The 26,489-nt window shown below is 37.3% G+C and overlaps 1 protein-coding gene across 8 annotated transcripts in view; it reads right to left on the reverse strand.

The window, feature by feature from the left end:
* The window catches only part of NfI (Nuclear factor I), a 63,907-nt gene extending 45,658 nt beyond the window's left edge, over positions 1-18,249 (reverse strand). For 7 of the 8 annotated variants that reach the window (XM_074102840.1, XM_074102838.1, XM_074102837.1 and 4 more), the window contains exon 1: positions 18,138-18,249. In XM_074102840.1, coding sequence (XP_073958941.1) covers positions 18,138-18,215 — 78 coding nt within the window. In that variant the 5' untranslated portion in view covers positions 18,216-18,249. Of the gene's footprint in view, positions 1-18,109 lie in introns of all 8 variants that reach the window. The other variant, XM_074102839.1, reaches the window with a different exon arrangement.
* Positions 18,250-26,489: the final 8,240 nt, after the last annotated feature.

Here is a 26,489-nt window from a genome sequence, read left to right on the forward strand (position 1 = left end):
TGGGCACGCTCTAGACGCGGCGGAGCTCGGAGAAAAACGCGAGAAAAAAGCGCGTTGCGTCACTAGCGGAGTACCGGCCATTAGTACGGTACCAGGCTCTCATGGTACTCTAGTAATGACAGCCAGGATAAGTCTGAGCGGACTAGGGTCAAACATTTCTCGATATGCGGCTCCGCACACTGGTTTGCATTCCAAGTCTTATGTACAGTCACCAGGACCAATATCTGACACAACTAAGCGTCCTTTAATATCTGATACGACTGTATTTCTAGGGCCGGTAGGACGTGTCAGATTTTGCACGTTCCGCCGTAGCAGATATTATTGCAGGTGACTGTACATCAAGCTCAGAAGTAGATGAACCCCCTAAGCACTTTGTCGCAATTAACAACATTACTGGGACAGTTTGTATAGCTAGTTATTGACAGTGACAAAGTTTCGAGGGTAAAGCCACATTGAGCTTGACTGTCCCATCGAACCTACTGTTTTGGACGTCGGGGAACCTTTACACAAAGAAGAATCATAACAATAGTAGTTGTATAATAGTATTTGTTGGCAACATTGTATGAGTGGTGCGTACACTAGCATACAAATAGTTTTGCGAATACTTCGGTCTCAAAGTAGATAATATAACTTCGGTGGAACTGTATCTCACGGAAAAATCTGACGTTGCGACCGCAGCACCCGTTAAAGTTTTTGTTTTTACTTTCTCGCTTTTCCCTATACAAATTAATTTTTCATAATTATCAGAGCCCGGAATTTTGTAAAAAAAATACCCGTAGACCCACCAGGGGGACACGTTGGTGGCATCACGGGTAAAAGGGGATTTTTGATCTGTCATATACTTAGTGACTTCTCACTTATCGACCTATATACAATATCGATTATCGATAAACAACATGTTAAAAATATTAATAGTAGAGGTCAACAATATACGGTTTTACCGTTAAAGAGTGATCTCTTCCAATTAACTTTTGAGCAGTCGAAAATATGAAATAGACATAAATATGGATTATGCAATGAAAACAATGAATAGTTAACAATTTAATAATTCAAGTTTATTTAAAGTCTGTTGTAGTGCTAATAAGTGTTCCATTAGTGTATTTATAAAATATGTTACGATTATTATCTTACGATGATATATAATTTCAGTGAGAAGTCACTACGACAGAACAAAAATGCCGTGAAAATTCCGGGCTCTTATATTTATGTTCAAACCGGAATAAATAAAAAAACTAGAAAACTGTAACTAACTTGAGTTCCTCATTGTTCCGTAAAGTACAATACAATTAGAATGTTTATTAATGGCTGACGGGGTTCGTCAGGTTTCTTAACCCTTAAATGCATATCGTTGCCAAATGTCTACAGAACATGTCTACTGCTCACAGATTAAAAAAGGGGTTAAGTTCCTGAACGCACCTTTATGCCAAACATCAATTATTATACTACGTAAATAACAACTGGCAACACTAATATCAGCGTATTTTTTTTAATTCTCACATTTGAGTTGGTGGCAGTGTAACTTTTGTAAAAGTTAGCGAAGCTGTTCAATTATTTTCCAATTCACGTTAGGATAAGCGTTATTTGTTCAGTAAAAAAAATGTTGTGATCTTCGGAGCAAAGTAAGTAATCTATTTTATATACAAAAATTGAATATAACACACAATTTACGATAATTTCAGCGAAAAACGTTTTGTAGCCAAACGGCAACATTATGCGTTAACTGACATTGGAAAGTTTTTCGGTCTGTTGCCATTAGTCTACCGCATGCGTTAACTGACTATGAAGAGTTTTTGATTTCTAACGAATGAGACCCAGATCTTAAGAACTAAATGCATAATATTGCCACATGGCTACTATGTATACATCTGTATATAAACAAGTAAAAATAAAAGCTGTTTTTTTTATTTATTTTTCCTAGATCATACATCTAATCAACTAAATAAAAACATTTTTTCTACCAAAAATAAAAAGTCATGCATTTAAGGGTAATTTTCCTGAAAATTCATATGAAATAGAAAACCGATCTTCTCTTTCAATTTCCCCACAATTTTAGCAAACTACTTTAATTGTTTTTTTATGCAGACTGTACTCGTACCTCTGTTCACCTCTCTCAAGTTTTCCTATCGTACTTTAGGTACCCTAGATTTTAATCAATTGCCTGCAGTACTCTTATCACACTATCTACGATAGCGCAAACGTTAAACGAGGCTTTTACGTAACGTCGATATGCTTTTTAATGTTTAAATGACCCACTGAATTTCATTTGCCCGAGGTAACGGCTGTCCGAATTGACGTTTCATAGACACAGTTTTTTATCGAAAAACTTATAATTATTATGCTTTATTGGTAGCGGATAGACCTCATTATTTGAAAAAATGCTTGTTATAATTAGGTTAGGTTACGTTTGATTAAGTTTTTCTTGATAATAATAATAAGGTTTTTTGCCCACTGTTTTTGAACTGTTTGTGTTTTTTTTAATCGTTTCGTCTAAATCTACCCGCAAATTGTATTTTCGTATGTCGTGTGAAACAGCGTCAGTATTGGTCTCTGTCGCGTAACAAGAATGAATGTGTATAAAACAAGTCAACCTTAAAATAAACATTAATTACATCTTGAAAGCTCCTTACAATTTTACAAAATGGAACATCCTCAACACTTGTACTTTGCTATGAATTTACCTATCCGTAATAAAATCAATTCGCTGTAAACACCTGGGTGAAATTCGTCTCCCCGGGTTTAAAAGCACATTGCAAGTTAAATAAATGCTTGTTAAACACGTTCTACTCTGAACTAACTACACAACACGAGCTTAAATAATGTATTTGTTTCAACATTTTATTTTGGGCGACACTCTGTTGCTGGGCGAAGAATCTACGGCACCTGCTAGTTATGAATGTAACGGCACGTCTGTCATTACGAAATTCTGTTTTTGAAATTAATTTTCTTTTAAATTTTCATGTCAAAGATACGTTTGGGAGTGTTTTGTGCCAGTAATATTTGATAGCGCTTCGCTTTGGAATTATGACGAGATTATGTAAACAATATTTTAAATTGAAAAGTCTTTTAAAAATGTAAGCTGATTCTTTAAAGGTTTATAAAGCTTCTGGCATGGAAATTTCGTGACTGAAATTTATGTGCAGCGTACGTTTGACTTTGAAATATCATAACTCATTAAGTCATACAATGATGGTTTCCGTAATAAGCTAGTTGGTGTAGCATCGTGAGGTCCGTTCGACAGCTTTGTCATTTGCATCATGTGGTTGGTTAAATAGCTAAATCAGCCAATCGCGAGCCAGACTGTAACGTCAATGAGGGCTATCGTTTTTTGTCTCACTAGATGGCGCACTGTTGCGTGAGGTTTTTAAGTATGGCTTTCAAAGTCTGTTTTTACGGGCGTGAAAACAAAGTTAAGATTAAAATCATATTTAATACACCTTAAAACCGTACCATAAAAATATCGAGCATGCCACAGTGTTTCATAGTCCCCGTTTTGTTCGGAAAAAAGGGAGGACAAAGGTTTCCGAAAGACAAAACTGTCTCAAAACTCAGACATTCATTGCCCCGGAACGCATATTTGCCATAATTAATTTCAGATATTGCAAAATATTCACAAAATTATTCTAATTATAAATAAACCCTCGTAGCTCACCCAAAAGCTATGAGATTTGACATTTCGGAGACCTCACGCTACACTAGCGCCTCTAGTGGCGAATTCATACGCGATAGCCCTCATTGCATAACATCAGATGAACCGTCTGCTCGTTTGTCTGAAGGAATTTGAATTGTGAGCAGCCGTTACGCTGCCCGAACTTTACCAGCTTTCCTTCGACCATTATTTTAAATTTAACGTAAGCTCAGTGCTTCAGCGGGAGATTCTTTGCAAACTCTGCGCTGTTCTGAAGGCTAAGTGCGACGACTTCTTGAGGAGCTGAAGACTTCGAGCCTACGGTGCCAGTTACTGATGCCCTACGATCCTGCCACACAGCAGGCGAGGACAAGGGCGGATCCACCGTTGTGGGCACAATGGGCATGCCCACAATCCTAATAGAATTGTGAAGACACCACAGTCAATCGAGATCAATAGGCCAAAATTGATGAAAATTCCGCTCTCTGGTCATGATTGTTCATGGATGAGTGCATACTCCGACTCGCACTTCACCGATTATCGGGTGGCTGTAACCACAACCTTTTTTGAGGGCTGGATCGGCGCTGGGCGAGGAGCCCTCAGGTGAGAGCTTTCGGCAGTAGCCATTATTTCGCTTACTTTGTTTATTTAGCTCTATTATTTTGTCGAGAGACGCAATATTTTGCTTCCAAGCCGTTCCCTCACCATCCTACTGTCCTCTCGTCACGTTCCGCAAATTTCCATACAGCCCACTTCCACTTTCTCGCACATTTTTTGGTTATAACCTACATAAAAAAAGTTTTAAACCATATTATGGTTAGGTTTTACCGTAAAAAAATCCTGAAATAAAGACGCATGTGCACATGCAACTGATGGAACTTGGTAAAACAAAGACGTATTAGACATGCGTCGAATAGATTTGTACCTTTCCAGCCCGGATTGCTACCACCATCTTGCTCGCTAATCCTGCCGTGAAGCAGTGCTTGCACTGTTGTCTTTCGGCGTGGAGAGTAAGACAGCTGGTGAAATTACTGGCACTTGGTATCCCATCTTAAACCTCTGGGTTGGCAACGCATCTGCAATGCCCCCGGATGATACATCGGGGGACCCACTTGCTCGTTTGCCATCCGGTCGAATAAAAAAAAACTTATATCAGATTTTATTTCTGTACTCTTACGGAGAAATAAAGAACTACATTGATTGATTACGCGCAACGAATCTTTAAACCTCTATCCTGAAAAGTTGTCATTTTGCAGAATGTGGCTTTATTGGACCAGGGATACGAGCATAATGGCCGTCAGTATGCGCTATTTCACAGAACCTCACTAAAAATATCTCAAAATAGTTCAAAAAGCATCAAACTCAAAACAATTAGATGCTATTTTCCTGATAAACGATTCACTATCGCTTGTCAGCAACAGACTGATAAAAGTGGAAGTGCAATATTCCACGTTCCTTGCCTCTGCTTGATATCGGTTTATTGATTCCGTCCACCGCTCTTGGAATGAACTGAACCCTTCAATTTTTAGGGTACAGTATCCCAAATTAAAGTGATAAAATGTAATTTATTTACACACTATAAACTATACATAGAAAGATACATTAGACAGTAATAACAAGGTAGAGCCACGAGAGTTGAAATAAATGATTACACACACTGAAAAAGAACTGATTTTACAAAAGGAGAATGAATGAAATTAATGAGTAAATGTCAAAATCCTGCTGTCATTACACGACATGTTGTAGCTGTGTGTGTAATCATTCAATTCAACTCGAGTGGCACTATCAATACTTTTGATCATTTAAGATTTGTTTTGTTAACCCCTTATGCATTAAACGTAACCAACAAAAAGTTGGAAACCTCTGACATTGTCACTTCAAAGTTCAATATCTCAAAAATGGCTGAACTGATTTTGAGAAAACAATTCTAAAAACCATTGCTAGAAAACCTGCTTTCAAATAAAAAAACGCATTCTAATCGGTTCACCTGTTTAAGAGCTACGGTGCCACAGACAAACACACATAGCAGTCAAACTTAATAACACCCCTCTTTTTGCGTCGGGCGTTAAAAAGAGGGATGTTGTAAGTTTGACGTCAATGTCTGTCTGTGGCATCGTAGCTCTCACCCGGATGGACCGATATTGACGCGGTTTTTTTACATGCAGGCGGGTTTTCTTACGCTAGTTCTAAGCTATGTTTTATGGGAATTGGTTTAGCCGTTTTTGAGGTATTGAACTTTGAAATGATAATGTTGGAGATTTTTCAAGTTTCATATGTTACTTAGGTAATACTGTAGTTGGTAATAACAACAGACTTTTAAATAGTTTTTGTTAAAAATATAACCCTCCTTCGGGCAATCGGATAAAAAAATTAATTTACGGTACAGATTTTTTTTTGACTAAGTACTTTTTATTTGCTACCTGAAAGCAGTTTGCTAGAATCGAAAGTAGAATCAATTACACTGCGCCCTTTTTCACTGTGCCGGTCTGAAAGTTCTGAATGCAGCATAGGCCAATATTTTAGCAATGTTGCATACCTACTGTTTAGTAACTTAATACGGGCCATATATCTCTGTCAGTTTGATTTTCTTCAATAACAACGAAACGCAACCGAGGAGTACCAAATTATGACTTAGAAATCAACTACAATTACTGAGTTTCCAAAACACTCTTAACCTAACTCATTCACTCACAGGTTGACTAATCTGAGGGCACGGCAGTGCCCCTGCCAAGTCGAGCAAAACAAAAACAAAGGCACGGCCGTACGATACTTTTCTCGAAGCCATTCAGGCTATTTTCAACATAGAGATTACTTAAAGGGAGAAGTTCAAAATATCTCAAAGTTTGCCAATAATAGGGCATATTAAGCAAAGCTTTGCACAGGGGACGACACTAGCACAGACCGTAAAGAAACTACCATGACAACATCAGTTCTCTTTATATTTTGCCGCCATGACCACCATGACGGGTCATGACCAAAGAGTAATACTTATAGAAATCATGACATGTTTATGAGTAACAAAATAAATGATTGAAAATAAAAACTGAAATATAGATGCATAGAAAAACCAGAAAAATAAGACCAACACTGGGAATCGAACCCAGGTCCTCGAACACCAATCCAAAAACAAAAAAAAAACAAAAACCAAAACCAATCTTAAAATAAATGATATTTACATCGATTGTAGCGATAGAGCTATATTTCCAAAAAAATAATTGAAATAATGCGATCCGTTCGTAGGTACGTAGATACAATAAAGATTTTACAGGCATGCCTATATAATTACTGCTGAAATAGCTGAAATATAGTATTTAATCTATCTCAATATTGTACACCATGAATGTGCTAGATTACATTAATTTTTAGGGTTCCGGAGCCAAATTGGCATAAACATAACCCTTATAGTTTCGCCATGTCTGTCTGTCTGTCTGTCCGTCCGTCCGCGGTTTTGCTCATGGACTATCAATGCTAGAAAGCTGTAATTTTGCACGGATATATATGTAAACTATGCCGAAAAAATGGTACAATAAAAATTAAAAAAAAAAACTCATCCAACCTATAGTATGGGGTATCGTTGGATAACCATTAGGGGTTTGCTAATACGATTTTTCGATTCAGTGATTAAAATTTGTTTGCAAAAAATTCAACTTTAAAGTGCAAATTTTCATTAAAATCGAGCGTCCCCCCTCTAAAATCTAAACCGGTGGGTGGAAAAATTTCAAAAAAAACAAGATGGTAATATACCTAAACTTGGAAGAATCCGTATAAAATACGAAATCCTTAGAAAAATATTACTTTTTTTTTGTAATGGCTACGGAACCCTATTTCGGGCGTGTCCGACACGCTCTTGACCGGTTTTATATTTACCTTCTAGCTTTCAGTATCCGTTTTCATGCAATAAATGAATTAAGAATTATAACAATGAAAAATAGAAATTGGTCCATTAGGAATGTTGCGGTAAGCGGCAACGCTCATGTTTTTTCTTTTCAGTAGAACCCATGGTCTCAACCACCTTAACCTGTCCTCTCCCAGAGGCACAAATTTGTGCCCAAATTCCTTTGATCCTGTTATCCTGGGAGATGACAGATTAATAAATACGCTACATTACTCGAAGACTCTTACTTTTTTTTACATGGCGTGTTATATTCAACCAGTAACCAGATTCCACAGATAAACAAAAAACAGCGTCCCCCGCTTCCGCGCGTTAAGTTGGCAAGCTCGGTACAGCCACGTTTTGCCAACTGTCACTGGCCTTGACACCGCGCGTACACTGTCAATGTCATTGTATTTTTGACATTTTATAAATAAGTGTGACTAGGAAAGCATGAAACGCCTACGTTTGAAAACTAATTGTGTTTGTCTAATGAAGTTTTCGTTAAACGTTTTAAACTGATTTAAATATGTCGAAAAACATGGCAAAATTGGTTGGTCACCATCTTGGTCTGTATATACATCCCACTGCAGGGCACAGTTCTCCTCTTAGAACGAGAGGATTTCAGCCGTAGTTCCCAAGTGGGCCCAGTACGGATTGCGAACTTCACACACCATTGAATTACTTCACAGGTATGGTTAGGTTTCTTCACGATGTTTTCCTTGTCCGCAAAGCTGGTGGTAAATTTCAGCTGTAATTTCGCATTATGAATTTTAAAAGCACGAACTTAAGAAACTTGAAATGCGAGCTAGGATTAGAACCTTATTTGTGCAGTGGCGTAGTAGCTACTGGAGGGCTATACTTATACATAACAAATCTAGAGTATGTCGAATTCGGAACACAACGAACACGGATTTTTAACCCCCGACGCAAAAAGAGGGGTGTTATAAGTTTGACCGCTATATGTGTCTGTGTATCTGTGTGTCTGCGTATCTGTGTGTCTGTGTGTGTGTCTGTCCCTGTAGCACCGAAGCTCTTAAACGGGTGGACCGATTTGAATGCGGTTTTTTATTTGAAAGCAGGGTTTAGCCGTTTTTGAGACATCGAACTTTTAAATAGTATAGTTAGGGTCCTACTTAGTTTATTTTCTGCACCAGAGCCTATGGTTACCTAGCTGTGCACTGCCCACGCGCAACGGGTTTAGTCACCATAGAATCCACGTATCATCTGCGTAGCAATACAATAAACCTAGTATCTATAAAAAAAAACATATTTACTGACTATTTCAATAAATTTTTCGTGTTCCATTTTTGACATGTTCTTTATAGAACTGTCGGTACCAGCAGGGCTTCTACGAAACTCGAAACTCGAAGTTCATGTCGTGCGGTCCCTCTCGCTCTCGTATTAAATAGTATAAGTGTCAGAGGAACCGCACGACACGAACTTCGAGTTTCGTAGTAGCCCTGCAGACCGGCGATGGCGAAAGTGCGAGAGAAAACTAGCTACATTCACACACCTTTAAAATTAAACTGAAATAATTCGAAAATTTCTTGTTTTTAAATTCAACTCGATTGTGTTATATTTAGGGGCTGTTTCACCATCCATTTATTAGTGTTAACTGACAGTTAAATGTGATGGCGTCTCCGTCTATTCGAACACAACAAATAGAGACGGCATAACATTTAACCGTCAGTTAACACTACTCAATGGATGGTGAAACAGCCCCTTAAAGTTTATTTTGGAACTGGGAATATTTCGAATCGTTTCAGTTTAATTTTAAAGGTGCGAATGTTTATAACGGGCTTAGAACGGTCATCATACGCGGTTGTAACCCGGCGCCGCCAGCACGCACCGGTTCGGCACCGTCAAGAAGCGTATCAGCACTGCTTCTGACGCTCCGTGTATGGCACGCTACGACGGCTGGTTAAGGAACGCGCTAGTGGGCATAGTCTCATAGTTTTCAATACAAAGAATATATTTTTGCCTGGCATATATGTTGATCTTAAGGCGTCGTCACAGATGCAAAGGCCGTTGACACAATACAAGTAATCAGTAGATCGACTTCATACTAGCGCCCGAATCAACGCACGCACACAGCCAAGCGTCATTTCCACGGCCGCTAACCAATCTTCGCAAGACAAAACTACGCAGTGCCACGCCGCGCGCCGCGCAGTCCGGTCGCTGGTCGAGTGCTGTGCCGCGCTGCTCGCTCTATTCGCGTCCGTTTCGATTCCGTAACGTACGTTATAGCGCTTGGTACTATCATCCCAGCCTATATACGTCCCACTGCTGGGCACAGGCCTCCTCTCAGAACAAGAGGGCTTGGGCCATAGTTCCCACGCGGGCCCAGTGCGGATTGGGAACTTCGCACGCACCATTGAATTGCTTCGCAGGTTTTTACAGGTTTCCTCACGGTGTGTTCCTTCACCGCAAAGCTCGTGGTAAATTTCAAATGTAATTCCGCACATGAATTTCGAAAAACTCAGAGGTGCGAGCCGGGGCTTGAACCCACGACCCTTTGCTTAGTACTAACTAGGTAATATTTAATAATGGCGTTATTTAATAATAACAACAAGCCGTTTCGAACTTGCCGCAATAGACGCATTTTTTTTCTATTACCAACTTATAATTTAATAAATAAATAATCATTAAAATAACATATGTTTTATCCCTACCCCTAAAGCTACACACATACAATAAAAATCTACACACGTCTGTTTTTCTGTAGACGCCAACCCTAGCGCTCCGCCCAGGCAATACAAATTTCAAGAATACGGCTGAGTCAAACTATAGCCTGGCCAAGCTAAGTCTGCAACGGAATAATTTGGCAACACTGTATTCTAACGTCAAATCTCGTACATAATATGCGTTACATTTGCAGTGTTACCATATTATTCTCTGCAGAGTTAGCTTGGCCAGGCTCTACTGCCTATTGCTTGTATTGTGCCGTTGATGATGATAGCAGAGCTGATAGCCGTACCCCGAAGTCAAGGCCGCCGCCTGGCAGTGCCTCAACCGCCGTTTGGCAGCGCCTCTAACGTTTATTTGTCACATTCAAACTTAAAGCTTTACTTTTTACGGCAGTTTGAGTTAAAGAGGTGAACTGTTACGAGTGCATATGAGGTTTTTTGATAGGTACACGTTAGAGCGTTTTCACATTATCGGATCTGATATCGGTATCGGACGCCGATATGATATCGGGGGCAAGTAAAATGTATGACTTCTCCTCTTTTACTATGCCCTATGGAACCTGACGTGAGAGGGACAGCAGCTCTCTATAGCCAACTATGAACTTCAGACTCCAGCACTGCGGTGAGGAAGGCAAGAGATCACACAGTTTTCTGAAGAAAGTGAAGGTTTGCAATAAATTTCCAACCGACCACGTCCACTCTCTCAAGAGTGTGTTGAGGTGACGACTCAATAGAAGAAAGCTTCTGTTAAAGACCTATCATATCGTCTGGTTTTGGCCTCAGGCGACCCCAGCTGGCACTTACCTCTCGCAAAGATTAGAAATAACAGTTCAGAGAGGCAATGCTGCCAGTGTTTTGGGGTCAATGCCTGAGGCAGAAAATCTGGACGACATTTTTACTTTGTAATTTTAGTTTAGTTTATCTAAAGTTTTAGTTTTGTAATTATTTTATATATTAGTCAAGTAAATATATATTTCTTCTGTTAAAATTTCATTTTTAATACAACTTTTTTGTTGACTATACATGCATGGTTATCCAACTTACGTATATACACCAAATATCAGACAAGTCAATCCTAAAATGGAAGTGGGTCAAAATGAACTTGCAAGATTTGACCCAAACAAAGAAGTTAAACAAAAGCTTGGAAAAACCAAGGAAATTTAATAAATTTAGGTTGTAAAAATTTAAAACAATCACCTAATGAAAGGGTCTGTAAAACGTTTAACAACGTTCAGGGTAGGCTGCTGATCCGTTGATCCTTCTTCACTTGTAAGGGGGAAAGTTAGTCAACTCGACAATGCTTCCATTGAGAACTTTAGATGAAGTTGTATATGTACGTACTTAACTTAATAGATCATATAGTCAGTGTCAAACAATGCTATACATATTAAAAGAGGTACATATGTTTATAGAGCCGAAAATAAAGCGTAAAAAATTATCGGAACCGCTTGCTGTCGATACATGCTAGAAGCGCCTTCAATATTTCCATAGCAGGTATAAATAGTAACAACTTATTTATTCTCTCTGACGAAAAAAATATGATGTTTAAAGGAAATGAGAAAGTTTGCCTTAACAAGAGTTTGTTAACTGCTAATTTCATGTGTTTTTTGTACACTAAAGAGTTACACAGTACATACAACACAATACCTGTTGACTATCCTACTTAGTTTACAAAGCTTAGTTAAACTTTGTTTGGGATCCGGTAAATTCGATGTCAATCGTCCCTGTTCTACATAATTGCTAAGAAACCCCTTTACTACTTTAAAGTTCAATGCCAATTTGTCCGTACCACTAAAAATATTAAAGGCTATTATCGCTTACGAGTTAATTTTACGATTGGCTTGATATTTACTGATGATGAAACTGGTAGAAAAAATGGTAGCATATCATCTCAGGTCAATACTATAAGTAATAAACAGCAGATACTTAAGACCCGTACTTAAGAACGAATATACCTATTTTTCATTTGAATTTACTGTCTTGAACTTGAACATTGACTGTTTTTTTTTCATATAATAGTATTATTTTAATATTCACAATAAAAGGTACATTAGGTACAATAAAATTAAATAAGCTAAAACTATAATAAATCTAAAAATGGACCCTGCGGCATGGTACCAAAGACGCTGGCAGCATTTCCTCGCTGGATCGCAAGACTGATGCGTTGAGCGAGGAAACTGCCAGCTCTTCGGTCTCCTGTGGTATCTCTGAGTCTCTTTGATAGATCTTTGAGACTCAGAGTGCCAGTGCCATTTATATGAATGTTGGGTAAACATCAAAAGCTAGCCGCCAAAATGGGCATTACTTTAGTAGAAATGCTTCAAAAAAAGCTCTAGTTAGAGCAATAATTATAATTATAATCAAATACTTGAGTAAGATTTTTTAGTAATACTTATTCAATAAAATATTGGCATCAATCGCTGGCAAATTGATAAAAGCAAACGGTGAACGAAATAAATATACGGGTACGATATCAAATCCAAATGCACAAAGCGACATTATTATTTCGAATAAAGAAAGAAAATATTATGCCTTCTCTCCCCTTCCGGTACCACAGTACGGTTAAAAACAAAACACCATCGGCTTTCGGAATTCAAAATATACACGTTCCAATTTGGATTTGCTGATTTTTGAATCAGCGGACGTCCGTCTTTGCAGCTGAAAAATCAGATCAACCCAATCCCGCAAATGGACCCTTTGCTTTCTGAATAAAAAAACACAAAGATAAAAAAAAACGTGCATCACATTCCTGTTTGGGGCAGTGCATTCGGGAGTCATGCACAGTTACAAATTTATTAACTAACATTAAGATACAAAACAAAAAACAGTACGTGAATCACTATAACGTGTAATAAAGTTCTGATTAAACAGCTTTTAACGGGCCAGTTCGATTTCCAATATGAAATATCTTCCTGACATTTTATGTTACGGTTGGCATTTCTGAATTCACTTTGGTTTAAGTGCTTTTTAAAAATAGACTGAGCCCAACTGACGAGCATACGAGTTAACCTTAAATATCGGGCCCGTAAAAATACGTTTAACCTATATATCGTCTATTTTGCCTATATCTACCTGCTATTGTATGTAACACCGGTTAATTTTAACTTTCGTTTGAAGAAATCGGAGCGGCAAATTAACAAGAATTCGACGTGGCGTGCCCATTTGACAAGCGTCAGCTTCCACGTTCCAAATTTGAATATTCGAAGCGTGAAATCATGAGCAAATTTTTTTAAATCAAAAACAATATAGACTTGAGATACTGATTCACGTAACAAACGTAACCACATAAACTCAAAAGTACGTTTACCTTTCTTTTATTAGAAAACAAATAAGATATACTTAAAAATTGAGTGTATATGGTTAACATTCGATTCGTATAAACTACCTGAGCTGACGACCATTTTAAAAGAAATGAAAGTCTACTTGTTCTGTAATCTGAGAATACAAATTATAACAATTCAACGCGTGATCAACCTTTGGTCAGTTCAAGCAGTCTACAGCGAACTTTAACATAGAATAGGGGTTAGAATATCAACATTAACAGTTAGTGAAAAACATTCAAACACCGAGAGTGGCAAAAAGTGATAGAAAGAAGAAACGACACTGGGAAACATCGAGTATATTCGTAAGACACCGATGCGACGCGCGCGCGACAACCGCCGGGTATTTTTGGCCATTTTTTTAAACTTTTTTTATTGTTAATTTGAATTCGACGCTCTAGTAGCTGTTTTCGAATGCTTTCGGGTATTTTGAACAGCGCTCACTGTTCTTTATTTAAATATGCTATATGGACGAACGAATTATTTTTCTCTTGCAGTTTTTATTCTTTTAATTGAGTGTTAAGACATTTTTAAATGTTTCTTATAAAGTTTGTTTAAAAAAAATCACTGCTTAATTATTAGTTTTATTTTTAAATGTGGTGTTTTGTCATTTTTTTTCTGTAAGACAATTCGTTGTACCGAATTCTTGTACTTTATTTCATTCATTTCGTTTCTTTGCGAGATTTGCGAAACAAACTACTTATTATAAGTAGCTAATATAAATGTTATTTCAATCAATTAACGTCGAATTTTGTTGTTTTGTAAATATTAAGTTCACTTGATTCTTCTTAGTTCTTGGTTCTTCTTTCACCTTTTCATCGCCGATTGTTTTGCGTATTTTTCTGACCTCTTCGATTTCAATTCAGATCACTTCCATTTGCGAATCATGTTCCAGTTTGGATATTTCTTTCATTTTCTTTTGTTACATTATTTTAATAATGTTTTCTTCGTTCGGTTTTTGTTTTGTCTTTGAATTGTAGAACTTCTTCTCATTTGGGTTTTTAGTTTCTTTTGTTTTGACTTCTGAGTTTAAATGCTGTTAAGTATAGTTAATTGTAGTTTTAGGGGCTGTTTCACCACCCATTGAAACAGAGCCATGGTGAAACAGATGGTCTCTTTTTGTGTGTTCGTTCAATATATAGAACAATTTTTCTGTTTTAACATTATTTTAATATTATGCTGTTACCTTTTCACCGCGCTCTAACTTTTTTTATTGTTTTTACAAAGATTTGCTATGAAATTAATTATGTTATTCATCGAGTCAATTGTCCTTGGAAATTAAAATTAGCTTTTAGAAATATTCGCTTTCGTGATATTTTCAGTAAATAAAATTACTAAACTGTAAACACACTTCTCGATTTTTGTGGATGCTTTACGGTTATCTGAGTAGATTTTTTTAAAACCAAATTAAACTAACAGTAACACATTAAAAAAAAAACAATTATAGTGATGATTGCTGGACCGTGGTCCCAGTAGTATTTTAAGGTCATTAGCAGTAGATATGACAGCAGGTGTCATCTATTGGGTATAGCTTGTCAAGCTCTTAGGGAATATACCTCATGTGGCGAAGTTTTCAATGCACTCTAGACACAGTAAGTAATTTACAAATTATTTCGAAGCTGCGCTTTTTTTCGATGTATTCTAGTTTTTTAATATAATTTGGAAAAATAATTTACTCGTACATAGGTATTCCATCCCAGCCTATATACGTCCCACTGCTGGGCACAGGCCTCCTCTCAGAACAAGAGGGCTTGGGCCATAGTTCCCACGCGGGCCCAGTGCGGATTGGGAACTTCACACGCACCATTGAATTGCTTCGCAGGTTTGTGCAGGTTTCCTCACGATGTTTTCCTTCACCGCAAAGCTCGTGGTAAATTTCAAATGTAATTCCTCACATGACATGGTATACCTACCATTTTTTTATTAGAACTAAAACACAAAGCTTGCAGCAAGCTTTGCACTTTGAATCCAAGTTCCAATCGCGTTTTCGCTGACAATGCAACGGCGCTGCACTTTGCGATGCATTCTATTTAGATTTGCCTAACTTAAGTTTTCAGGTGCACTTTTAGAATAGTGCAGCGCTTGAAGAAATTCGCCCACTCTTTATACAGGGTGTCTTCAAATTGTTCCTTAGATATTCACAGTTCCTGCTATTTCATCAGATATTTGGGTTATTCGATTGGACACCCCTATAAATAACTATAAATGTTTTTGATGAAAATATTAAAAATGTAATTACCTGTTTTGAACGAATAAATATTTTTTTATTCGTATTTCACAAACGAAATATTGAGAAACTTTAAGTATGTATTTTTAATAATTAAAGGCTGTATTCAACAATTAAATTTAAGAATCTCTTCTTATTCTCTCGTATTTAAAATTCACTTGAGGCAGGTTATTCACGCATTCACTGCCACCGACGTATATATGCGTTTTTGGAACTTCCCCCCAGTGCCGCTGCCATAATTATTCATACATTTTTAACGCACATGTGCGTCGGTGGCACCTGTGGTCAGTCAAGTCAAGTCAGGAGGCAGTGAATGCGTTAAACCGAAGTTCGTCCGAAGTTCGTATTCGGTTCTAATCACATTCGGCCCATCTCTAGAAGGAGGTAATTTTACTAATAAAAATAGTACCTAGTTATAATTAATCCCGAGACATATTAGATTTGAGTGAGAATCGCGATAGTTTAAAACATTTTATATTTCGTTTTTAAGTAAAAAAAGACATGCGATATTTGATTAAACCAATATTTCTTATTAGAATTTTAAACATTTTTAAATAACACAATCGACTTAAACTTTTAAACAAACAAACTGACAACTTAATATCCTAATCCATGTAACCATTCTTTTGAAACTCAAGAAAAACAAATTCCTCAATGAACTTGTTTCAAAGTAGGTTATTACGATTTTTTTCTGATTCCATTTCACAATCGCTCTAACAAAAACATGTTTGTTAACTACAAGATATAAACAACAAGCCTATTTCACGGTACATTTTATTTTTGTATTCAAATAAAAGCCATTTTATTTTTGTATCATCCTATCTTTTAGATGGCATCTGCTTTTCAAAAATGGAGTTTAAAGTTGATGAATTATCTCGTGTAATTGCTCAAAAATCATAGTTTTGAAATAACTTTTAATTTAACTAATTAACTGTCTCATCCTACAGTTCATTGTTATGTTCTATAAATTGTTGAACCTTCTTGTTTTAATTTTTAATATTTAAAACCCTGGCCACTTTGAGAGTATGTCTGTTTCCTAATTTTTATTGTTTTACTTTGTTTCTTGCATAATATGTATTATACTCGTAAACAATTATCTGTATTCATTCTGATTTCCTTAAAGGCAAATAAATTTTTCATCCATTCATAATCAATACATCGATTAAGCAATAGAAATATCGAAAAAACTGTTTTCAAAATATTCCAAATTCAAAGTCTGAATTCAAACTTTACTCTGGGTAACCGCAACCGCTGCTATAAACAAGCAAGCAGCATTATTATTTTGATCAGTCAAACAACACAATTTCAGAGATTGAGTCTTTTTTTTTAAAAGCTACGTATTCTCAATTCGAAAACACATCACGTGGTCGCAGTCGCCGCAGACATGAATGGGCGTTATGCTACTCTATGCCGTATTTCGCCTGCAGTTCGCTTACTTCTCGCTCGCCATATCGATTTGCCATCCACTAGGCCATTCTATATATCTTATGGCTTTTATTCAATTTTGTGGATACGCATTGAGCACATTTTCTATTCGCTTGGACGCTAGGTTATATTAGGTGTTGTGCTTTTCATTCATATTGACGCAGCTAGTGGAAGAATAAAGCTCTATGTATATTTATTTACTAAACATTTTTGTTTTGTTTTACTCGAATGCGCAAATAACATTTTAATGCTTTATTCACGTGGATTCTATATTTTTTGTTTTTAATAAGCGTGGTTTTTGTTTTGGCCTATTATGATTACACCAGCCAGTATTTAGGATCTCAAATTGACAGTAGTAATAAAACGCAACTGGCCTGGACCGGTTGGTTTTTACAGATGAAAAAGATTTTTATTATTTGAAATAAGAATACAATTCGAACCAGGCAGAGTTTTGGAACACGTTAAGGGTTGTGCAAATTTATTTTTTAGCGTTTTTACTGGTTCTTAGTGTTTTCATAATTTATTGTCGTATACTTTTTTGTATATGTTTTCAATCAAGTTTTATTTCATTAAAAACTCAGTTTATTTTTGATATGGAGATTGAGAATTTTACGTACTGTTGTTTCTGATGACATTATTATTTCAGAATTAAAGTTATTAGTATCCAAAATCAATTCAGCACCATACTCCACGCTTTTCCGTTTACACCAAGCTTATGCAAGCACGGGAAAACTAAAACGCAACCGCTCCGTAAAGCTCCATCGATCTGTTTACGTCGTCCGTTTGTCACTTCGCTTACAACAACATCACACAAATCACTGTATTTTTTTTATTAATAGTAGATTTTTTTTCAACCCGAAATCGTAGATACATCGAACAAAAATACCCCGGCGGCGGCCGCTAAGCGACATTTAGCTCACAACATCTGTTAATATGATCATTGTTAATTACATATGGTTTGTTGTTAAAGATTAGCCACCTGTCCCGAGGAGGGTGCTTGCAGGTACGTTGCTACGTCGTCCACCATGCAGGCTCGCGGTAGGTCGGGGAGGAACATAGCTTAATGCATCGCGTGCGAGCTGCGCGGGGCCCCGCGGCCGACTGGCGGCGCTCGGCCCGCGCGCCCCAAGCCCCGCCCTGACAGGGCTGGCTTTTCCGCCATTTTCTTTTTTGCAGAACCGTCGTAGGGACAATTAGGAGCTTCGAGAGTTTTGGGAGTTTTTGGGATCAAACCCAAGAACTAGGTTGTTTGAAAAAAGATTAGTGTCTGTTTATATTATTATGTAAATGTTTAACATTCAGTGGTGTACCGGATGGATAGCGTATTATTAGTGCATAAATAAAATGACTAAAGAATGATAAAAAATGGTCAGGATTTATTTTGTCATAAAAACAAGAAGGTTTGACCGTTTTTGACGCATTTACTAGGCTATCGTCATTTATAATGAGTTCTGAGCTTTTCGCTCTATTACACACAGACACAAAAATAATAAATATAGTTATTTCCGCCATTAACACTTTGCTTACGACTTTTTTGCACTGATTGCGCCAATGTCTGCTTTGCATTTTCTTACGTTTACTTGCTTTAAGAGGTTTTTAGGTAAGAATTGAAAAATAATAATGGTGAAATAGTAAAATAATTTGATTCTTTCGGCACAATGTCTTTTTTTTCTTTTTTTGTATATAATAAGGTTATCTTATTTTTAATTGTGATTTTTTTTGCTGTGCCGAATTTTGGCAAATAAATTTATTCTTTCTTTCTTTCTGCTACGTTAAACAATTATTTTGAGCTCATTGTTGATTTATTTTTATTATTAAAAAAATGTGGCACTTATTTATTAAACAATAGGCATTTTCAGCTCGGACTAGTATAAATTAGTACTTCATCTGCCCGTTTAGAATTATAGGTACTAATTCAATTCAACATAATTTCATTTTAATACGTAATAAACTTGGTACCAAAACAATCACGCATAGTTTAAAATGGGATTATGCCAAATTAAGCCAGTTAAATCCTGATGCTGCGAACTATTCAAATATTATTTTCTTACATGTTTTTCTTTTTCACTCAAAACAGCATCACACAAAATCACCTCCCTTGAAATTACAAACCCCAGCAAAAATACGAAAAATAAACCGTTAAATTACAAAAAAAAAAAAACAATTTCCCTAACTGCCAACCCTACGCTACGTCGTAATGCATTCGCAGTGGCTGCGTCTCGGCGCCGCTCGGACCCGATCGGTACGCGCTCGGCTCGCCTCGGAAAGCTCTTTCGAATTCGGAACACAACCATGACATATCCACCACTTACTTTCCCAACCTCGTATCTTAACGCCACATTCTTCTAAATTCCACTTTACGTTAGAAGTTACAGGGTTTAGCGTAAGTTGGAAAGATACGAGGTTGAGGAAGTAAGATGTGCACATCGCAATGCTAAATCGAAATAGTAACAACTGACGCTACATTTAGGTTAGATTTTGAGTCTTAATTTTACTAAGTATTTTAGTTTGTTTTTTAAAAACAACATGGTTGTAGTTAACACACTCTGGGATTAAATATGCGGATGGAGCTTTCAAGGAATTGGAACTATATGCGCTAAAGTTTTCGGTTCAGTTTTCAATTTGCGCAGAACAATTTCAAGTATTGTATTTGACTTTTGAAATATCCTAATTTTATTACTAGTACGAAAGTGTTTTTGGGCTCTATGGTGTTTGGATAGAGTTTAAATTTCTATGATGTATTATTTCAGCTGACGCGTTTATAAATGTCGCGTTCTCTGCGTGTTATGTGTGTGTGAGTGTGAGTGTGTCGTTGTATACGTGTGTGTGTGTTTAATTTGAATGGTATAGGCGGAATTTTTAAGATTACAATTGTTATTTTTTTATCTGAATTCTTTTTTAATAATATTTAAATATCATTGTTATTTTTAACCTCTGACGAAAAAAGAGTGTTATAAGTTTGGCACCAATGTCTGTCTGTCTGTGGCATGTACATAGCTCTGAAACGGATTGACCGATTTCGATGCGGTTTGTCAAAGTAAAAGCAAGTTTCCTTGCGGTGAGTTTTAGCTGTGTTTCATTAAAATCGTTTTAATCATTTTTGAGATAAAGAACTTTGAAATGGCAATGTTGGGGGTGTTTAGCTTTCCGAAGTTATTATATTATTGAGTTTATTACATCCATACTTCCTAGGTTACTTTTATCCCGGAAAAATGCAGTTCCCGAGGGAACAGCGCGCGATAACCAAATTCCACGCGGGCAAAGTCGCGGGCTAAAGCTAGTATAAATAATAAATAAAAGAAAAAGATAAAGATAAAAGATAGATAGATAAATTGACTAATTATACCATTAAAGCACAAGATGACAGATTAAGCTACCTGAACATATAAGTACTTGAAGATAAATAAGATCATTTATTAAATCAGGCGTTATTTTGCGTAGGTCTATAATTGAACTAGCCGTTACCCGCGACTCCGCGCAGTATTAGTTTTTCGCTATCCCGCGGGAACTTTGCCGTTTTCCGGGATAAAAACTATCCTATCTTCCTTCTCCGGGACTCAATCTATCTGTATTTCATCTAAATACATAACAAACAAACAGACTTACAAACTTTCGCATTTATAATATTATATAATATAAGAATAATATAATATATAATTAACAATTAAGTTAATGAACAACTACTTTGCTCACCTGCAACCTTACAGTAGCTACAAACCACAAACCTAGGCTGCGAAGTAAATCAATGGTGTACCTATGTGCCGGAACAGCCCCATAAGCAAATACCATTAATGTAATAAATGCGGAAGTCTGATTGTTTGTTTGTTGCTCCATCACGTCTAAACCGCTGAACCGATGTAGATGAAATTCGGTATACACATAGTTTGAGTCCCGGTGAAGGGCATAGTATAGTTTTTATCCCGGAAAATTTCATGGTTCCAGCGGGATAGTGAAAACTGAATTCTACGTGGACGGAATCGCGAGTAACACGCTAGCAATAATTGTTTAGGGCATCATCAGACGACCAGATGGCCTAGTGGTTAGAGAACCTGACTACGAAGCTTGAGGTCCCGGGTTCGATTCCCGTGTCGGGGCAGATATTTGTGTGAATAATACAAATGTTTGTTCTCGGGTCTTGGGTGTTTACTATGTATTTAAGTATGTATCTATCTATATAATTATATTTATTCGTTGCTTAGTACCCATAACACAAGCTTTGCTAAGCTTACTTTGGGACTAGGTCAATTGGTGTGAATTGTCCCGTGATATTTATTTATTTATTTATCATGTCTTGGGGGAGAGCCATAAACAGTACCAAAAAATAAAAAACTCAAAGTTCGTGTCGTGTGGTCCCTCTGACACACACTATTTAATACGAGAGCAAGAGGGACGGTACGATACGAACTTCGAGTTTCAAGTTTCGTAGTAACCCTGCAGGACTCTGGGCGTTAGGAGGTTGTAGATATGTGCCATATTTCGCAGGTGGTAGGACCCTGTGCAAGGTCCACCCGGATTGCTACCACCATCTTGCTCGCTAATCCTGCCGTGAAGCAGCAGTGCTACACGTGCACACAACTGCACGTGCAGTTGTGTTTAGGCGTGGAGCGTAAGACAGCCGGTGAAATTACTGGCACTTGAGGTATTCCATCTTAGGCCTCTAGGTTGGCAACGCATCTGCAATACCCCTGGTGTTGCAGATGTTTATGGACGGTGGTGATCTCTTACCATCAGGAGACCCACTTGCTTCGTTTGCCATCCAGTCGAATAAAATAAATAAATAATAATAATAATAATAAAAGCCTTAGGGCTTGCCCTGCTGGGATGATGATGATATAACAATGTACAAAGTACTACTATTCGACGTGCAAATTTATTTCATCTTTAGAGTAACATGTTAAAGTAAATCCTTGTAAAATCTTGTACAAACGTTTAGTTATCAAATCTCCTTCGTTCTGCGCACGAACCTCGCAAAAATCAGTACAGAGCGCCGCCATATTAGATTTACTACTCGCTGATTGTGGGCAGAGTAGCTTGACACAGAGACTTGGTATTTTTAGGGTGCTGTGCCATAAAAGGGAGACCTGGAACTAAGGCTCCGTTTCCACCAGAGATGTGGGAGAATATGTTGCGAAAAATGTGTTTTTCATGAACCAATAGAAATCTACCCTACCTTATTTAGCCTCGCTCCGCTCAGCTGTTTCCACTAGAGATGTGCTGTGCGAGGTGAGGTAAATGAAGCATTTCTATTGGTTCATGAAAAACATTTCTCGCAACATATCCTCACATATCTTTGGTGGGAACGCAGCCTAAAGGAACACTTTGTTGTCTATCTGTAAAGCTCTTTTTAACCCCCGACGCAAAAAGAGGGGTGTTATAAGTCTGATGCCATGTCTGTCTATCTGTCTGTCTTGTCTCTATCGTAGTACTCAAACGGAAGGACCGATTGCTATGCAGTTTTTTACGTGAAAGCGAGTATCCTTGCCGTATTGAGATATTGAACTAGAGGTATGAAATGAAAAAGCATTTTTTTACCTCAAGAAAGTGTAAAGTAGGTAGGGACAGGGACACGTATCTGAATATCGAAAATTGAAATATTGATAGTTAAAAAATCGACGGTCAAAATATTGAACCTAACCTAACCTATCATACTTTCGATATTTCGACCGTCGACTTTTTAACTTTAGCTAAGTATATTAATTTTCGATATTCAGATACGTCCTCTTAGGTAGGTAGGTTGCTAGGCGTGGGCGAAGTGGGCCCTCGCCCACGGCCTCACACTTAACAGGGCCTCACGAGGCCTCTTTAAATGCGATGCGACCATAGAAAAGGGGCCTCGCTGATACGAATTCGCCCACGCCTACATTAGTCCACGCTACACCACTGGGTAGGTAGGTAGGTAGTGGGTACGTATCAAGCTGTAATTAATATCAAATACTTAGATTTGCTACCACTGGAAAAAGTGAAAAAATTAAACTTCTAAGTTAACTTAATCAAATGATGCAGTTATTAAAAGGTTCTTCCATACAAATTGCAGTTACAGAACTAAAAAAGTTTTAGGGTAAGTACTTACTTCTCTTTTTCCTACATAGAAACTTGTGGTATGAAGGTAGCTCTTATAGCAGAAGCAATAAGAAAAATCTGAAAATATTAATTTCTATGACTGTCTATGTCAGTCAGTAAAGTTCAGTAAACATCTAAAAAGGCGTTCAACCAAATGCACGCCTATGATTACAACCTGAGCATTTCACGAAGCTATACCTGGTTGGATCCTGTAACACAGAGACTCCTAGCACAGGATCCAGAGCCGTAGACTCTTGTATATAAGCTTGTGATGCAATAAATTATTTTCATTTTCATACGTATAAGTTACAATTTGCAAGCGGTAGTCTCTTTTCAATGCATACTGTTAAACAAAGACTACCGCTTGTAAATTTTAACTTGAAATAGGACAACTGATATACAGATACACGGACAGCGTGGCTACATTAATTTCACTTCAATTCACTTTCAAAAGCTTTTTTTTGCCCAGACTGAGCCTCGCAGTGCAACGAGGCAACGCCGCTAGCGTCTTAGGTACAATGCCGCGCTGCGCTGCCTTTGGAAGAGGAAGCCGTTTTAGTTAATTTTATATGTTTTTTTTTTTTTATTTTATGTAAAAATTCATTGTTTAAATAAATAAATCTTTCACAAACACAATGAAATTTTAATCGAACACATTTTGGGACTGGCATAACCCTTTATAAGGCCCAATTTATTGGAGCATACTACCACAGAATCAAAAGCAGCTATCGAATACATACCTGACAAAGGATATTTTTTAAGCTAGTCGTATTTTCAATAATTAAATGGAATTGTGAGTATTAATGAAAACAATAAGGTTCAGTTTTCAACTCAATGCAAGTGGTCGCTAAACTGCCTCTGCTTATTAAGGGTTAAAGAATGTAGAGGTCCGTCCGTAGAGCCTCTACGCCGTAGCTGCTCTACGCTACATGCTCTGATAATAAGTCCGCATAAATTACCGCCCACATTAAGACCCAGTCTAATGAAGTAACGCCTGGAAATGCAGTTGCTCTGACTAATTTATGTGAAATAATAATCCTAGATTTTTTTTAGGCTTAGGCGAGCATTAAGTTACTCGAACAATTTGCTATAGCGCAAGAATACGTCTATGTGACAGATGTAGTAAATGTTTTCCCGTCGTATTTTGTCGTAAAATTTTGTATTTATCTTGCTTTTTCAACTGGTTTACTGAAATTTACTGAAGCTAATTGAAAAATAGCAAGATACATACTAAATACGATGGAAAACATTATTCATTTGATCTGTAATGTTATTTGGCGTGGTGGCCTAATAACTAGCCGTGGGGGTCTAGTGGTTTGACCTAAAGGCTCTCAAGCAAAGGTTCGGTGTTTCAAATTAGACTCGCAGCTCTGAGTTTTTCGAAATTCGTGTTCAAATGCGAGACCTGAGTATTCGATATTAATTTCAACTTAATGCCTGAACGCCTTTCTAAAGAAAAAACGTTTTAACAGACGTACAGACTGACAGACAGTTAGCAAAGCTACTTTATAATACCATTTTTTTCTTTTGACTGAAATAGTCCCCTGCCTCGTGCTACTAAAAACTGCATGAAAATTGCCGCCAGCTCCCGCGCCACCCGAGGCGACCGTTTCTCTTTTTAATTCACGTCCTGGTCCATACCGTATCGGTAAACAAACTACCAATATGGCATCGTTACGGCGCTATCGCTACACCCTGTATACAGCGCAGTTGTACACTTGTACAGCCTGTATAAACGTTCTAGTTTTTGCCTGCGGCTATGTCTGTGCGATTCTGTTGAACCGCATGATATTAAATGTAATAATAGTTAAGCATAAACCATTACGCCTAAAATTCATAGGCATATAAAGAATGAGCATTATAATTAATTGCAAAGACTACGCAGCGCAGGTAGGACGTCCCACCAAGAGATGGACGGATGAACTGGTAAAAGTCGCTTCCAACCGAGGCAACTGGAGGTCCCAAACTAAGCAAAGCTTGTATTATGGATACTAGGCAACGGATAAACATACCGGCCGGTCCGACGTTAGGTATTCGGACATAAACTGGGTTCGATTTACTATCAAAACTAGGTGTTAAAACATTATTATAGGTGCGTTTCCTATTCTGCTTCTCTAAATAAATCCAATATCATTTATATCGTTTTAAACAAATTATTGTTTAAGATGACGAGCGCATAGTGACGTTTTATTTTTTGAACTAATAATGTTATTAGTGACTACCGACTGACCCGAAAGCTTGCTAAATCCTTAGCATGTTATATTAATTCGTATTCGGAATCCCCCTCCCCCGGCCCTGTTAGGACGACACCTTCAAGCGCGAATGTGTCTTTAAACTACCTACAGACAATAGAGAAGCAAAGTAGTCTATCATTCTACATCAAAATATAAATCGCTTCACTGGCAAAATATTAGATTTAGAATTACTCTCTGAAAAGTTAAACTTAGATATTATCTGCTTAACAGAAACCTGGCTCAAAAAAGATTCAATGCAATTTAATGTACATAATTATGCATAGCCAGCGCCTTCTGCAGAGAATCTGCAGCAGGTGGGGGTCTCTCATATTTAGTGAAAAATGGTTTAAAGTTAAAAGAACGCAAAGACCTGTCCAGCCTTTCTGTTGACGTGTATGCGAGATCGTTCTGCGGAAACGGAACAGTATTTAATTTTATGTATATAACCACCAAACTCAGAGTATCCTTTGTTTATAAATGGAAGATGTTCTAAGGAAATCAGTAAAACGTAATAAAGCGCTGGTGGTCTGCGGGGATTTAATATCGATATTTTATCACAATCCGTTGAAAAGACCAGTTTATTTTTGTTTTAAAATCTTTAATTTAAATTTTCTTATTTAATGAACCCACCAGAGTCACAACCACTTCGGCCATGTATTGACAACATTTGGTTAACTTGTAAGTATTTAGAAAAAGCTGTTATCAGTGGAGTACGATCGGATCACAAAGCTCAAACAGTGAAGTTACTCGGGCTAGGGGGTGTTATCAACCATAGAAATTAGCCGTGAACAAACAAAGACTTGACCGTCTCAAAACAAACATCGCGCAAAAAGTAAACAATTTAAAAGTAAATACTAAAAATCAAACGAAAATTTCAAGATATTGTTAAATACTGTATGCGAGGAATACGATAAACGTGTAGTAAAAAACGTATTAAAATAGGACAACTATCATTCAATGAATGGGCTACACCCGGAATACGTAGGAGTAGGGACGTTTATATGATCTTTTATGATAAGAAATCGTGTACCATGATG

This window comes from Choristoneura fumiferana, chromosome 19 (assembly GCF_025370935.1).
Source record: "Choristoneura fumiferana chromosome 19, NRCan_CFum_1, whole genome shotgun sequence".
In the NCBI taxonomy this organism is placed as follows: domain Eukaryota; kingdom Metazoa; phylum Arthropoda; class Insecta; order Lepidoptera; family Tortricidae; genus Choristoneura; species Choristoneura fumiferana.